The sequence below is a fragment of the Lampris incognitus genome, chromosome 19 (assembly GCF_029633865.1).
Source record: "Lampris incognitus isolate fLamInc1 chromosome 19, fLamInc1.hap2, whole genome shotgun sequence".
In the NCBI taxonomy this organism is placed as follows: domain Eukaryota; kingdom Metazoa; phylum Chordata; class Actinopteri; order Lampriformes; family Lampridae; genus Lampris; species Lampris incognitus.
Window position 1 is genome coordinate 35,400,808 of NC_079229.1, and position 16,450 is coordinate 35,417,257.

The 16,450-nt window shown below is 47.1% G+C and overlaps 1 protein-coding gene across 1 annotated transcript in view; it reads right to left on the reverse strand.

Moving 5' to 3' along the window:
- Window positions 1-16,450, reverse strand: part of scn5lab (sodium channel, voltage gated, type V-like, alpha b) — a 283,003-nt gene that overhangs the window by 165,013 nt on the left and 101,540 nt on the right. Inside the window, exons 12-14 of the mRNA XM_056299257.1 lie at window positions 15,152-15,406; window positions 14,895-15,020; window positions 2,657-2,777 (exon numbers count right to left, since the gene is read on the reverse strand). Of these exons, the coding sequence (XP_056155232.1) occupies window positions 2,657-2,777; window positions 14,895-15,020; window positions 15,152-15,406 (502 nt within the window). The remainder of the gene's footprint in view (window positions 1-2,656; window positions 2,778-14,894; window positions 15,021-15,151; window positions 15,407-16,450) is intronic.

Here is a 16,450-nt window from a genome sequence, read left to right on the forward strand (position 1 = left end):
TTTAAGCTTTCCAACAGCTGCCGTCACCTCACCACGACACCCGCTGACACTCGGGTGAAAGTCACCAGAACCCTGAAACACCTGCAAGAAATCAGTCACCTTGTTACTGCAGTCAAACTGTAGCTCCAGCTCACACAGGCTTGCTGGGGGTTTACTCCAATCAGATTGGGCTCATTTGTAAACAGCCTCTCAGAGCCAATGGGGGACTCTGATATTTCCTCTATCCCCATGTTGGTCCCGCCTACATTAGCTCATCCTTTTCTGGTTGTATTTGAGACCTTTTTGACAAGAATTGATCGTTGTTGTTGTGTGAGAAAAATATGATCTAGCTCCCATGATTGCTCAACTACTTTTTGGGAATAGCTGACGACTACTAAAGTGGCGCGGTCTAGAATGCCCTATTATACACACACACACACACACACACACATTGATCTATATGCAAACATATGGTGTATCTGATATCGCTGTGTTAGTGTTGTTCCTACAACATAATTAATGTTGCTCCAGGACCATCACTGCAGCTGACCAATCACGTTGTACTGTTGTGCCTTTGCGACTCAGGGCAAACGACGGTTTTGGCATTAGGTTATGGGTTAGCGTGGGCTAGCTATCGGTTAGGTTAATTTTAGCGATCAGTTAAGGTTCGGGTAAGGTAAGTGTTAGGTTAAGGTTAGGGTTATGTTGGTGTTGAGGTAAAGTTTAAGTTAGCTTTGGAGGGGCATCTGGGTAGCATAGCGGTCTATTCCGTTGCCTACCAATATGGGGATCACCAGCTCGAATCTCCATGTTAGCTCCAGCTTGTTCGGGCATCCCTACAGACACAATTGGCCGTTTCTGCGGGTGAGGATGTGGGTATGTGTCCCAAGTCGCTGCACTAGTGCCTCCTCTGGTCAGCCGGGGCGCCTGTTCTCGGGGAGGGGGAACTGGGGGGAATAGCGTGATCCTCCCATGCGCTACGTTCCCCTGGTGAAACTCCTCACTGTCAGGTGAAAAGAAGCGGCTGGTGACTCCACATGTATCGGAGTAGATGTGGTAGTCTGCAGCCCTTCCCGGATCGGTAGAGGGGGTTAAGAAAATAGGATAACTGGCCAAGTAAAATTGGGGAGAAAAAGGAATGCCCCCCCCCCAAAAGTTAGCTTTGGTATTTTTCTGGTCTTTTTCCCCGTGCTGCAACGGCACAACATCACAGCAACATGACTGGTCCGTTGCAATTATGGTCCTGGAGCAACATTAATTATGTCGTTGGAACAAACGTGTCTTCTCCGTATGAACAAATGAAGACCTTATTGTTTACTGTTAGCTGAGAGCAGAAAAATGTATGAGAAACTCCATGACTGTAGCAAAGTCTGTACACAGTAATTGGAGAAACTGACTGGTGAGTTATGAGCTCAAAGAGAAGAAGAAACAACTGGCCTATGGAGTCCTTGGAACAATATGCTCTTGTGAGCAGAAGCTCTGTTATCAATAAAGATGACAGCCCAGCTGTAGACATGTATAGAGGGAGGATAGCTTCTCCTATGAACAGGAGTTAGGGAGATAGGTACTGGGGAGCATACCATGTAACTCAGACCTGTTTACAATAAGCACAACTCAGCAAGGTGTAAAGGGGAGCACTTTCAGGGCATGGCGCGCACTCGTAAGGTTGACTTTGTGTGCGCCATGCTCATGAGCATTATTAAAGTGTGACAATCCCCTACAGACACAATCAGCCGTGTCTGCGGGTGAGAAACCGGATGTGGGTATGTGTCCTGGTCACTGCACTTGTGCCTCCTCTGGTCAGTCGGGGTGCCTGTTCGGGAGAGGAGGGGGAACTGGGGGGGAATAGCGTGATCCTCCCATGTGCTACGTCCCCCTGGTGAAACTCCTCACTGTCAGGTGAAAAGAAGAGGCTGGCGACTCCACATGTGTGGGAGGAGGCATGTGGTAGTCTGCAGCCCTTCCCGGATCAGCAGAGGGGAGGGAGCAGTGACCGGGACGGCTCAGAAGAGTGGGGTAATTGGCGGAGCAAAGGGGGAAAGAATCCACACACACACAAAAAAAGAAAAAAAAAAGTCTTGCTCCTCGTTTGTTGTCAGAGTGGAATGAAATAATTGCCACACTGCCTCATTGTTTAATGATGGTAACTAGGAAAACATCTCTTTGTATCTCTCTCTAAAGAACAAAGACGGTGTTGCCTCTAGGGATGTCTGGGACTGTCACACACACACACACACACACACACACACACACACACACACACACACACACACACACACACACACACACACACATTTGTGTGTGACCATTCCTCTCTCCATTCCTTCCATGCTTCCCTTTGCTCTGTCCCTCATACCTTTCATCCCTCGCTTCCTTCTCTCCACTTCTCTATGAGGTAAGTCTTGTGAAGCAGCAGAGAAAATGGACACACCCGGTTGTGGGACAGAGGAGGTACGTAACTGCTAGTTTGTATTATTGTGGCATTAATATGTTCATGTTAGCGATGTGCGTTCAGTGTTGTTAATACCACATTGTTGTTGATCATCTCCCTGTTTCCAGAGAAGGCCATGTGAACACAAAGCCCACGTCTGTTAATCAACTAGCTTTGAATTTTGCGGTAATGTCAGCAGTGTGACCGGTGTAGTTCATGTGGTGGTCTGTGACAGAAGCTGCCTACCCTCCATGGCATCTGTAAGATAGCTGGTGGTGCTCATCGCCCGGTCCCTCCTTTGAGAGTCCTGTGCGGACGGAGGCCGGGCCAGCAGCATGGTACTGAGCTCTGTGGTGGAGGTAGGGACCTGTGGGGAGACAGAGAGAGGGGTGGGGGGGCAGAGTTAATGTCAGTGACAGCAGGTTCTGGGTCATGTTGCAAAACCAGCAAATAACTCCCATCTCAGAATGTGAGTTTTCTACCAGTTTTTTAACATCCAACTTCGATTCACCAGACACGTACTCTGTAGCAGTGTGAGTTTGGACTCAGAAACTTGGTACTGAGAAACATTCCCAGTTTATGAGGATCTAATGAATCCACCTGATGCCAAAACAGCCGATTAGTGCTATTCCTGAAAACACAAGACCAATGTTTATGTAAGGGATAATGCCTGACAAGGTGTCCATTATCAGGAATTAATGAACAATAAGAAGGCCAGAACCATCCAACACGTACCTCGAAGGGCATTAATCCACAAATACCTTGGTCACTTCTTTGTCTCTTGGCTGCTCCTATTAGGGGTCGCCAAAGCGGATCATCATCCATTTCCATTTCTTCCTGTCCTCTGCATCTTCCTGTGTCACACAAGCCACCTGCATGTCCTCCCTCACCACATCCATAAACCTCCTCTTTGGCCTTCCTCTTCTCCTCTTCCCTGGCAGCTCCATATTCAGCATCCTTCTCCCAGTATACCCAGCATCTCTCCTCCACACATGTCCAAACCATCTCAATCTTGCCTCTCCTGCTGTCTCCAAACCGTCCAACCTGAGCTGTCCCTCTAATATACTCGTTCCTAATCCTGTCCTTCTTCATCGCTCCCAACGAAAATCTTAGCATCCTCAACTCTGCCACCTCCAGCTCCACCTCCTATCTTTTGGTCAATTCCACCATCTCCAAACCAACCTTGGGCAGCATGGTAGCCCAGTGGTTAGCCCCGTTTCCTCGCAGAAAGAAGGTCCTGGGTTCGAACCCCAGGCAGTTCCAGGTCCTTTCTGTGTGGAGTTTGTATGTTCTCCCCATGTCTGTGTGAGTTTCCTCCAGGTGCTTCGGTTTCCTCCCACCATCAAAAAAACATGCATGTTAGGGTTAATACTCCTGTCTGTGCCCCTGAGCAAGGCAATGGAAACAAGAACTGGAGTTGGTCCCCGGGTGCTGTAGCTGCCCACTGCTCCTATACAATAGGATGGTTACATGCAGAGAACACATTCATTGTAAGAAAACAATTTGTTCGAAGAATACAATGTCAAATAAAGTGGCTTTCATTTTCATTTCATTTCACACAACATAGCTGGTCTCACTACCATCTTGTAAACCTTCCCTTTAACTCTTGCTGGTACCCTTCTGTCGCAAATCACTCCTGACACTCTTCACCCACTCCACCCTGCCTGCACTCTCTTCGTCACCTTGCTTCTGCACTCCCCGTTATTTTGAACAGCTGACCCCAAGTATTTAAACTCATATGCCTTCCTCACCTCTACTGCTTGCATCCTCACTATTCCACTCTCCCCTCTCTCATTCACGCATATATAGTCCATCTTGCTCCTACTGACTTCCATTCCTCTTCTCTCCAGTGCAGACCTCCGGCAGCCATACCAACATGGAACCTGATTCTGCAGAATAATGGAAGCTAAGCAGGTATGGGCTTGGCTAGTACTTGGATGGGAGACCTCCCGAGAAAACTGAGTTGCTGTTGGAAGTGTAGTTGGTAGGCCAGTAGGGAGTAGTCTTCCCACTGGTCCTAATAAAGAAAAAAAAATCCCAATGCTGCAGTGCAGTGACGGGGACACTGTTCTGTAGACGTTGTCCTTCGGATGAGACGTTAAACTGAGGTCCTGACTCACTGTGATCATTAAAGATCCCGTGGCACTTATTGCAAAAAGTAGGGGGTTCCCCCGGTGTCCTGGCAAAATTCCCAACCGGCTTTCAGGCTTAACTTCAAAAAAAATCTATAAAAAGACGCCATTGTTGTGGGTCATGCACACAACCCAAAGCAAACAATCCATCAATGTCAGTGCAGAAACCTGCACTGACAACCTGCGTAAAGAAGACTGTCAGATGTTCTTGAAATTTTTGTACTTGGTGACAGCAAAGCCCATCATTGCAGTCTTGACCCGAGTAGTTCTGCTTTAGCTTTTAACAAATCTAAGTCCCTGACCGGGTCATTTAATTCTGGCTGTGTTATCAGATGAGGATAACCAGGTATAAAGGGTTCAACATCTGGCTCAGTGTTGTTTTCCACATCTGGTTCATGCGTTGTGGCATCTTCATCTGACTCATCTAGGCTCCATGTCTCGGTTGGCTTCGGTACTCGCAAACTGTCATGTGGCACTGGTCTCATGGCTGGAGGCAGGTTGGGGTATTCAATAGATTTCTTATTTTTAGTAGAGAAGCCAGACACATTGGTCAGACAGAAGTAACAGTCTGTCACGTGATGCTTCTGTTACCGCCATGTCATTGGGACTGCAAATGGCACTGACTTCTGAGTACATCTGAGCCAAGCTCTCAGGTTGACTGCACACGTTGCGCAACAAATGTGAGGAGCCCAGGGTTTCTCTTGGTCACCAATTTTACATCCGAAGTAGAGCTCATAGGCTTTCTTACTAAGTGCAGTCATGGTGCGTGTTTGAGCCTTAAGCGTATACTCACCACAGATGTAACAGGATGTATTGCAGCTGTTGCAACACTGACGAGCTATGCTATTGCCTGAAGAACATGTGCGTCAACATGCATCCAAACAGCGCGTGTACATGTGAGCAGCTTTTATAGCCTGTCTGCCAGCATCTAACCTGACATGCCTAAGACAACAGTGGCATAGCATCTACACTGAGTGCATGCCCAGGCAGGCTTGGACTGACCAAAACAGCTTACTTTGTGGGCAATATACTAGTAGACTTAAAATATGGTGGGCAATCACAAAAATAGGGTTATATCTGCAAAACGGTATGTGATAAGGCAAATTTTAAGGTGATTTTCATGATCAGCAGCCCAAAATCCACAAAATCCACCCAAAAGTGTTCAGGAAGCAAAATCAAAATCTTTGTTGCCCAGCGTCGGTCAAATATTAGCCTTCCCCATCCTCAGCCTCACCTGAGTAGCCAGATTTATTGTGGATGTTTAGAAGGCACAATCAGACCAAATCACTTTTAATGAAAGAGCAGAAAGATAATTTTTTTCTAAACATATATTAATTGTGCAGTTGGACTGATGCTACATTTGGGGGAAAAATCATTCGCACCTTAAAAATAATGGTCACAAATGCAACCAATTGGTCGAAGTCTGGAGCCCTGCTCTGATATATGACAAGATATTCATTCATTATCCAAACCACTCATCCTTACCTAGGGTCACGGGGATGCTGGAGCCTATCCCAGCAGTCACTGGGCGGCAGAGGGGAGACACTGTGGACAGGCTGCCAGACCATCACAGGGCCAACACACACACACACACACACACACACACACACACACCTAGGGACAATTTAGTACGGCCGATTCACCTGACCTACGTGTCTTTGGACTGTGGGAGGAAACCGGAGAACCTGGAAGAAACCCACGCAGAGAACACGCAAACTCCACAGAGGATGACCCCCAAGGTTGGACTACCTCGGGGCTCGAACCCAGGACCTTCCTGCTTCTTGCTTGAGGCGCCACCGTGCTGCCATGACAAGATATGTAAACTACATAACACATATATCTAAACTAACAAACATATCTAAACTATATACAAAAAAAAAGTCACTGTCCAGGAGAACGAACACCAGCCAGGATGACTATCAGAACTGCCGGTCTGCATGGGCTAGCAGTTAGCTTAGCCTGCCCCGCTTCCGCATCCTGTCAGACCGCCCTCGGTGTTTCCTCTTCGGGCACAGCTCCAGGCAGGGCCGTGGTCCCTGGGCCCATAGGACACAGCAGACTAAGTTCCCCAGCTGACCCAACCGCAGCTCTCCCAGCCATCAAACGAAGACAAACTTAGACGCAGACGAAGACACTGCATGGACGGTACTGGGTGAAGTTGCCGCAAAGGTGAATTACTGCCGCCATCTTCCCACACCGGTACTGGGTGAGGCCGCTGCAAACGTGAATTTTCACTGCCATCTTCCCATGTGTGCGTATGAGATTACATGCAGAGGTAGGCGTGGCGTATGTGTGGTGTATATCAGGTGTAGTGTATGTTATGTGAACGCGCCTTCTAAATACGTGTGAATGCCACAAATATATGAAATAACCACCGCCAGAGCGACACCTACATCACATGTGTGTAATGCCTTTGTCTCCATTGTGAGTGTATGTAAATGGATGGCATGCATTCAGAGGTTTGGAAAGATCTTAGAGGTCTTAAGTAGGCGCTAGTGAGGTGTTTGACGCTCGTTCACCGGCAAGTATCCCCCACCCACCCACCCACCCCCCGTGTGTGTGTGTGTGTGTGGTGAGATTAACTGTCCAGAAAAGACAGAATCACAGAGTCAGTGTGTGCCAGCGCCTCCTCTCCAGGACGGCAGCAGTCTCTCTGTTGCTTTTCCCAGACCGGAGGTATTTAATGACAGACCCCCCCCCCCGCCCCCAAACAAAAAGAGAGAACTTTTTTATGTTTTTTTTTTTTTTTTGAGGTAAATCCTCTGAATTGGGTCAAACTCTCTCAAACGGGCAAAAAATGGTAAATTTTCAGTTTCCGTCTCCACATCATCATTCTCATCAAGACAGAGAAAAAACAACCAGAGCCTCCTTACAAAACCCACTCTCTCTAACAGAAATCATGTTTATCGTGCTGTAATATTACAAAACCCACTCTCTCTAACAGAAATCACGTTTATCGTGCTGTAATATTACAAAACCCACTCTCTCTAACAGAAATCACGTTTATCGTGCTGTAATATTACAAAACCCACTCTCTCTAACAGAAATCACGTTTATCGTGCTGTAATATTACAAAACCCACTCTCTCTAACAGAAATCACGTTTATCGTGCTGTAATGTTACAAAACCCACTCTCTCTAACAGAAATCACGTTTATCGTGCTGTAATATTACAAAACCCACTCTCTCTAACAGAAATCACGTTTATCGTGCTGTAATATTACAAAACCCACTCTCTCTAACAGAAATCACGTTTATCGTGCTGTAATATTACAAAACCCACTCTCTCTAACAGAAATCACGTTTATCGTGCTGTAATATTACAAAACCCACTCTCTCTAACAGAAATCATGTTTATCGTGCTGTAATATTACAAAACCCACTCTCTCTAACAGAAATCACGTTTATCGTGCTGTAATATTACAAAACCCACTCTCTCTAACAGAAATCACGTTTATCGTGCTGTAATATTACAAAACCCACTCTCTCTAACAGAAATCACGTTTATCGTGCTGTAATATTACAAAACCCACTCTCTCTAACAGAAATCACGTTTATCGTGCTGTAATATTAAGATGTGGACATGAGAGAGGGCCTCTGCTCCATTTTTTGCAGCACACCAGTGAAAATGTCCCAACGGCAGCCAAGCTGGTAATCCCGCTCAACACAACAAATTAGCTAAAAGAAAAGCACCGAAACTGCAGGATGCTGATAGATCAATCACACACACACACACACACACACACACAAATTCCTAAAAACATGACACACAATCATCATGACTCAAGTCATATCACGCATACAGTAGTGTGTGTGTGTGTGTTTCTATGGCTTACAAGCCTGTTTACTTGTCCATGTGTAATAGAAGGGTTATGTTGATGACTTCTCCAATAAATAAAAAATCTTTTCTTTTTTTTGATTTTCCCCTCTTTTTTCTCCCCAATTGTACTTGGCCAATCACCCCACTCTTCTGGGCCGTCCCGGTCACTGCTCCACCCCCTCTGCCGATCAGGGAAGGGCTGCAGACTACCACATGCCTCCTCCGATACATGTGGAGTCACCAGCCGCTTCTTTTCACCTGACAGGGGGACGTAGCACGTCTGAGGATCACACTATTCCCCCCCCGACCGACCAGAGGAGGCGCTAGTACAGCGTCCAGGACACATATCCACATCCGGCTTCCCACCCACAGACATGGCCAATTGTGTCTGTAGAGTCGCCTGACCAAGCCTGAGGTAACACGGGGGTTCGAACCGAGGATCCCTGTGTTGGTAGACAACGGAATAGACCGCTACGCTACCCGAGCGCTAAATAACAACTCTGAATCACGTCTGACTGCTACCAAATTAACAGAGAATGTTCCTGACATTTCGGCATACACCCATAATACTTCTTAAGTTGCTCATCGGGACAGAAATGTCTTCCTTTCACACCCTGATGTGAAACTAATCCAGTGTGGCTATCGATTATTGAACAACATCAGCGTTCCTGCAGCTCTGATTCACTGATAAAGTGTTTTTATTGGGGAAATGCTGCAGAGAGCTAGCAAGAACGCCCGGAATAAATCCAATTGCATTGCAGCATCATGCCTCATCAGGGAGCAGGAAGGAACTCGTAATAACAGATTTTCTCAACTGAAATGAACGAAAACCCATCAGAGAGAACACACACGATGCAGTGTGTGAGACCGGGTCGATGGATTCTCAGTTCACTAAACATCACTGAAATTGACATTTAGATTACTTCTTTAGTTCAATATTGCAATGAAAAGTTATGCCCTCCCTGTTTTGATTGACAGAATCTGGATGCTACTTTTCACAGAAAAGTCAATGGTCCGCCGAGGAGATACGGCAAATGGGCGCCTAGGTCAATGCCCACAACAACGTCTACATCCTGTCTATCTGCCTGGAGGGAATCAGTGAGGAAATACGCCAACACACACACACACACACACACACACACACACACACACACACACACACACACACACACACACACACACACACACACACACCATTTTAAAAGTCCATTGTCATGGCATCATAGCACCGCATTCCAGCGTTAAACCTTGTTACTGCCTTTGGATTCTGTGTGGATCAATGAATTGAGCAAGGCATTAACACTGCCAGGGTTGCGGTTTTCATTCTTTGCCCTCCATGTCTCAGTTAGAAGCTGTTCATTCATAGTTGAAGGTGATGAAGGCCGGTTGTGTGGCTCAGATCGATGTGCAGAAACATCAGGTCTACAGAAAGAAGCTGACGGACATCGGGCTCTTTGTCTGAGGGATGTTTGGATTCTGAGAAAAACGGTTCTCCCTCCACTCTGTTCTGTTTTGACTGACAGTGATTGGCCAGGTGTGATTACATAACAATTCCTGGTAACCGGCCCCCAATGAGACGTGACGCACGGACCCGGAGGTCGACGCCCACAGTAACGCCTACATCCTGTCCGTCTACTGTGAGGGAACCACGAGGGACACACACACACACACACCAGCCAGTGTTGCACTAATTTAGCTTGTGTTGCGGCTGTGGGTTGCCATGGTATCACCTCCATGCCCTCTCTCCCTCTCTCCCTCCCCTCCCACTGATCTCCTTGTTTGTCTCTCCAGCATCAGTCCAGGTCAGACTAAACCTCCAGGCAGGGAGCCGTTTTAACTAACAACCCACTAGAACATGAAGATGTTCCTTTAGAAACCAGTATTTCATCATCTCTCCCACAGGGAGAGGCCGTGTCACTTCCAGTTGGACTTGTCATATGAATGCATTCGAAGGCTTTGCTCTATGTGAAAAAACAAACAAACAATCAAACGAAAAACAATAAAAATAGAGCGAAGACGGTGAACAATAAAAAAGTAAGTTAAATGACACAGGAACTTTCCTGACCAGAATCTGTGAGGTGCTGCAGTCATAATGACTTCCTTTTCCTGCAGTTCTGCAGACTGTTGTTCTTATATAAGCTTCTGTTTTAAGTGCAGGTCATTTCTCTACAGAGGACCTGTAGGTTATACAACACCTCAGGGCAAGTAGACAAACTCTGCTTTTACTGATAAGGTAGGATGCTTCCTGATGTGGGAAGATAAAACTCTAGCAGTCTTACAAAATAAACTTTATTGAGAAGTTAAAAGTCTATTAACTTCAATTCCTATACGGGTAGAATAAAGTCAGCGTCTTGTCAGTGGCTCTCCCATTTTGACAGAACCACTGTTTCCTATGATGTCTCTCGATTTGACTTTCGTCAAAATTACTGCTGCAAATTTTCAAACTTACATTGCTTTCACAAAAAAAACAGCAGATCCTTGAAATCTCCACAGTTAAATTCTTGTCTCTGGCTCTGGACATTGTTGGGCTGTCTTGGCTGACACCCCTCTTCAGTGTCGTGTGGGGGTTGGGGACAGTACCTGTGGAGTTGCAGACTGGGGTGGTGGTTCCCATATTCAAAAAAGGGGACCGGAGGCTGTGCTCCAATTATCGGGGCATCACACTGCTTAGCCTCCCTGGGAAAGTCTACTCTAGGGTGCTGGAAAGGAGGCTCCGACCAATTGTTGAACCTCAGATCCAGCAGAACAATGTGGATTCTGCCCTCGCCGTGGAACAATGGACCAACTCTTTACCCTTGTGGAAGTGCTGAGGGGGGCATGGGAGTTTTACCAGCCAGTCTACATGTGTTTTGTGGACTTGGAAAAGGCTTATAACCGTGTAACCCGGGGCACTCTGTGGGGGGTACTGTGGCAGTATGGGGTACCGGGGCAGTTGCTACAAGCCATCCGGTCCTTGTATAACCAAAGTGAGAGCTGTGTCCGCATTCTCGGCACAAAGTCAAACACATTTTCGGTGGGTGTCGTACTCCACCAAGGTTGTCCCTTGTCTCCGATTCTGTTTGTGATATTCATGGACAGGATCTCAAGGCGCAGCCAAGGTGAGGAGTGTGTCATTTTGGGAACCTCAGAATTGCATCTCTGCTCTTTGCCGATGATGTGGTTTTGTTGGCTTCATCAGAACGCGACCTCCAGCGCGCACTGGGGCGGTTTGCAGCTGAGTGTGAAATGGCCAGGATGAGAGTTAGCATGTCCAAGTCTGAGGCCATGGTTCTCTACCAGAAAATGGTGGATTGCTCCCTCTGGATTGGGGATGAGTTGTTGCCTCAAGTGAAGGAGTTCAAGTATCTTGGGATCTTGTTCACGAGTGAGGGTAGGATGGAGCGGGAGATTGACAGGTGGATTGGTGCAGTATCAGCAGTAATGTGGACGTTGTACCGGACTGTTGTGGTGAAGAGGGAGCTGAGCCGGAAGGCAAAGCTCTCAATTTACCAGTCAATCTTCGTTCCAACCCTCACCTATGGTCATGAGCTTTGGGTAGTGAACGAAAGGGTGAGATCGCGGATACAAGTGGCTGAAATTAGTTTCCTCCGTAGGGTGTCTGGGCTCAGCCTTAGAGATAGGGTGAGGAGCTTGGGCATCTGGAGGGAGCTCGGAGTAGAGCCGCTGCTCCTTCACGTCGAAAGGAGCCAGTTGAGGTGGTTTTGGCATCTGATTAGGATGCCTCCTGGGCGCCTTCCTTTGGAGGTTTTCCGGGCATGTCCAACTGGGACGAGATCCTGGGGTAGAACAAGAACTCGCTGGAGGGACTACATTTCCAACCTGGCCTGGGAATGTCTTGGGATCCCCCAGGAGGAGCTGGAGGGCATTGCTGGGGAGAGGAACATCTGGAGTGCCCTACTTAACCTTGCTGCCACTGCAACCTGACCCCGGAGAAGCGGCTGATGATGAGATGAGATAATTTCTTGTCAAAGATTTTCACAGAGGTGAATTTGGGGAGCTGTTCTCCATTCATCGTCCCACCCTGACATATTTTTCAGTCAGACAGTTGTTCTATTTAAACCTGATGACTAAACAACTCATCCCTGTCAAGTCACTCACTCACACACAGGGATGTCTGGGACTGTGACACACACACACACACACCGTGTGAACACCACTGCCGTCATGGAGCCATTCATATTCAACAATGCCAAACACTGAATGACAAATCAACTGGTTCTGTCATTAAACTGATTTTTACAAATCTGTGCGTGTGTGTAAATGTGTGTGTCCTTACCCTTTGGTCTAGTCAACTTTTAAAGCATACTGACAAGTGGCAGCTCAAGTCAGCAGTATGCGTCTTATGTGGGTTTGTGTGTGCGTGCATGTATGTGTTTTTGTGTGTACATGTGTGCGCATTTATGAATACAACCCCACACCATCACCGACTTCTTGCAGATGCAGTTTCTAAGATTTTAATTTGACTAGCACTCATTTCCTACCAAGTATTGGTGTGATAGCGGATTACTTGGCTGTCATATCTGTTAGATCTATCACACCTGGAGGTGATTTAGTCACTTTTTTGCATTAGGTATTAAAATGTGACTCTTACAGTTGGACAGAAATACCACTGGCCCCAACAGCGCTTTCCCACACAACATGACAAACATGCAGTTGCTTGACCAAAGACAGGTGACATGTAAAACACTTGACTTCCTGCTGAGAAAACAGAGGTCAAGTGGTTCAGTGTTGACTTTGAGATTTTCTGATAATGAGTTTTCAGATTAGACCTGTGTCTGACAGCTGTCAGTGTATTCTCAGTATCTAGAGTGTGTGTGTGTGTGTGTGTGTGTGTGTGTTTAGGTAGTGATATCAGGGTAGAGTTATGCAAACATCTCACTCATAACTGCCATTGTTTCCATTGCAATGGATATACATGTGCACACACACACACACACACACACACACACACACACACACACACACACACACACACACACACACACACACACACAGAGTTACAATGTGATATGATACAAATAAACGTACATACACATACACATGACTGATTGTCGAACCTTGAATCCAGGAGGAACAATGTGGATTCCGTCCTGGCCGTGGAACAACGGACCAACTCTTTACCCTTTTGCTGAAGGAGGCATGGGAGTTTGACCAGCCAGTCTACATGTGTTCTGTGGACTTGGAGAAGGCTTATGACTGTGTACCCCGGGGCACTCTGTGGGGGGTACTGCAGGACTATGGGGTACCGGGGCAGCTGCTACAAGCCATCCGGTCCTTGTATAACCAAAGTGAGAGCTGTGTCCGCATACTCTGCACAAAGTCAAACATGTTTTCGGTTGGTGTCGGACTCCACCAAGGTTGTCCCTTTTCTCCGATTCTGTTTGTGATATTCATGGACAGGATCTCAAGGCGCAACCAAGGTGAGGAGTGTGTCCATTTTGAGAACCTCAGAATTGTATCTCTACTCTTTGCAGATGATGTGGGTTTTGTTGGTTTCATCAGAACACGACCTCCAGCGCGCACTGGGGCGGTTTGCAGCTGAGTGTGAAATGGCTGGGAGTCAGCACCTCCAAGTCTGAGGCCATGGTTCTCTACTGGAAAATAGTGGATTGCTCCCTCCAGGTTGGGGATGAGATGTTGCCTCAAGTGAAGGAGTTCAAGTATCTCAGGGTCTTGTTCAAGAGTGAGGGTAGGATGGAGCGGGAGATTGACAAGCGGATTGGTGCAGCATCAGCAGTAATGTGGACGTTGTACCGGACCGTTGTGGCGAACAGGGAGCTAAGCCAGAAGACAAAGCTCTCAATTTACCAGTCAGTCTTCGATCCAATCCTCACCTATGGTCATGAGCTTTGGGTAGTGACCGAAAGGGTGAGATCGTGGATACAAGTGGCTGAAATTAGTTTCCTCCGTAGGGTGTCTGGGCTCAGCCTTAGAGATAGGGTGAGGAGCTTGGACATCCGGGGGGAGCTCGGAGTAGAGCCGCTGCTCCTTCACATCGAAAGGAGCCAGTTGAGGTGGTTCGGGCATCTGATTTAGGATGCGTCCTGGGTGCCTTCCTTTGGGGGTTTTCCGGGCACGGCCAACTGGGAGAAGACCCCGGGGTAGACCCAGAACTCGCTGGAGGGACTACATGTCCAATCTGGCCTGGGAACACCTTGGGATCCCCCAGGAGGAGCAGGAAGGCATTGTTGGGGAGAGGGACATCTGGAGTGCCCTGCTTAGCTTGCTGCCACCGCGACCCGACCCCGGAGAAGCAGCTTATGAGAGATGTGACACACGCACAAGCATTGTGCCCACACATACGAACACGTGTAAAACACAAACAGACAGTCACTGACTATACACCCAAAGAAAATCGGACAAAAACACACTTATCAAACACAGACACAACGTTATGATGACACAAACCCAAATGTGAACACACAAATATATAAACAAATATACCCTAACGTGCTGCCATCACACACACACACACACACACACACACACACACACACACACACACACACACAGAGGCAGAACCGAAAACTTACGCTTTCTTCATTGACCTTCTCCATGGTGCAGGATGGCAGCGGCCCCTGCAGAACCGGGGGGGTCACCCCATTCTGGTCTACGGCCACAAACAGCTTCCCATTGACATTGAGAGATGGATAAAACACCTGAGAACAGACCGGGATAAGAGAACAGTGTATAATGCTGTGTGTGTGTGTGTGTGTGTGTGTGTGTGTGTGTGTGTGTGTGTGTGTGTGTGTGCGTGCGTGCGTGTGTGTGTGTGTGTGTCCTGGCTCACCTGGGAGCCTCTGCTGGTGTTGCTGTAGGTACTTGGCCGTCGTTTGGTCCACTGGTGGGGCAGGATCCCCCCCAGCGGTCCCCCCGCTCGGCCCCCGGGCGGCCCCTCCACTACGTCTCCCGGCACGCTGTACTCATCATCGGCCATTTCACTTTCCGACCCCCGGCTCCTTAAACGGAAGTTGAAGATGGAGGAGACCTGGCTTCCCCTCCGCGTGCGGGCAGAGAGAGAGCGAGAGAGAAAAGGATGGATGGACTGCAGGGGAAGAGAGGAGGAGAAGACGGGAGGAAAAAGATAAAAATGAGAGGAGAATTTCGTCCAGGGATTCGTAATGTCTCTGCATGACATGTTCCATGAGTCCGGCAGTAAAACGCCTCCTTTAAGTAAGTACATAAGTAAAACTGACAGTTCTGCAAGTTCAGAAATTTAGTTTTCTAACAAAGAAACTTCCAAAGTTTTTTTTTTTTTTTGCCAAGCCCACATGAGCAAAACTCAGACCATCAGAAATAATGCTGGTTCTTATGTCATATCAAACAGCTCGATACAGCCCTCACATTACAGTTTTCAAACTACTTAGTCACATTACATCAAATTCAAAGTATTCACTGTTTTCTGGTGACCCTGTGTGACCTTTTAAAGATCCCTGAAGGTCTCCAGGACCCGTTTTGAAATCTAAGTTTTAGATTTAGTGACCCCGACCCTGAAAAGCCCTGGCTGGCTCCACTATAGGAAAGCAGCAAATTATTTCTTTTTCAGACCTGTCGCATAGATCACATTTTATGTCAAAACTTGTCAATGGACTCCCACTAAAAACTTTTCATACCACATATAGTATATACATACACGGATACAGGAAAAAAGATTTTAATGTGTAGCAGTACAGGCCTGAGTGCGAGACGCACGGAACAGGCCTGTACTGCTATGCATTAAAATCTTTTTTCCTGTATCTGTGTTGATATACCCGGCTCCTCATTAGTCGAGCACTCAACACCATTGACGGTTTCGGGAAAAAAACGTTATATATATATATATACACACAGCTTGACATATATACAGATTGACAGCTGATGATTACTTATGGCATGAAACAGGCTTGTACTGTCTCATAAAGAATTTACTTGAATCACTGGATTATTTTTCTCCTTATTTGTTGAGCACTTTCCCTACCATTGAGTGTTTCTTTCAACAAAGTTATATATAATATATACATATACACAAACACACAAATATATATATCTCATCTCATCTTCAGCAACTTCTCTGGGGTCAGGTCGCGGTGGCAGCAAGCTAAGTGGGGCA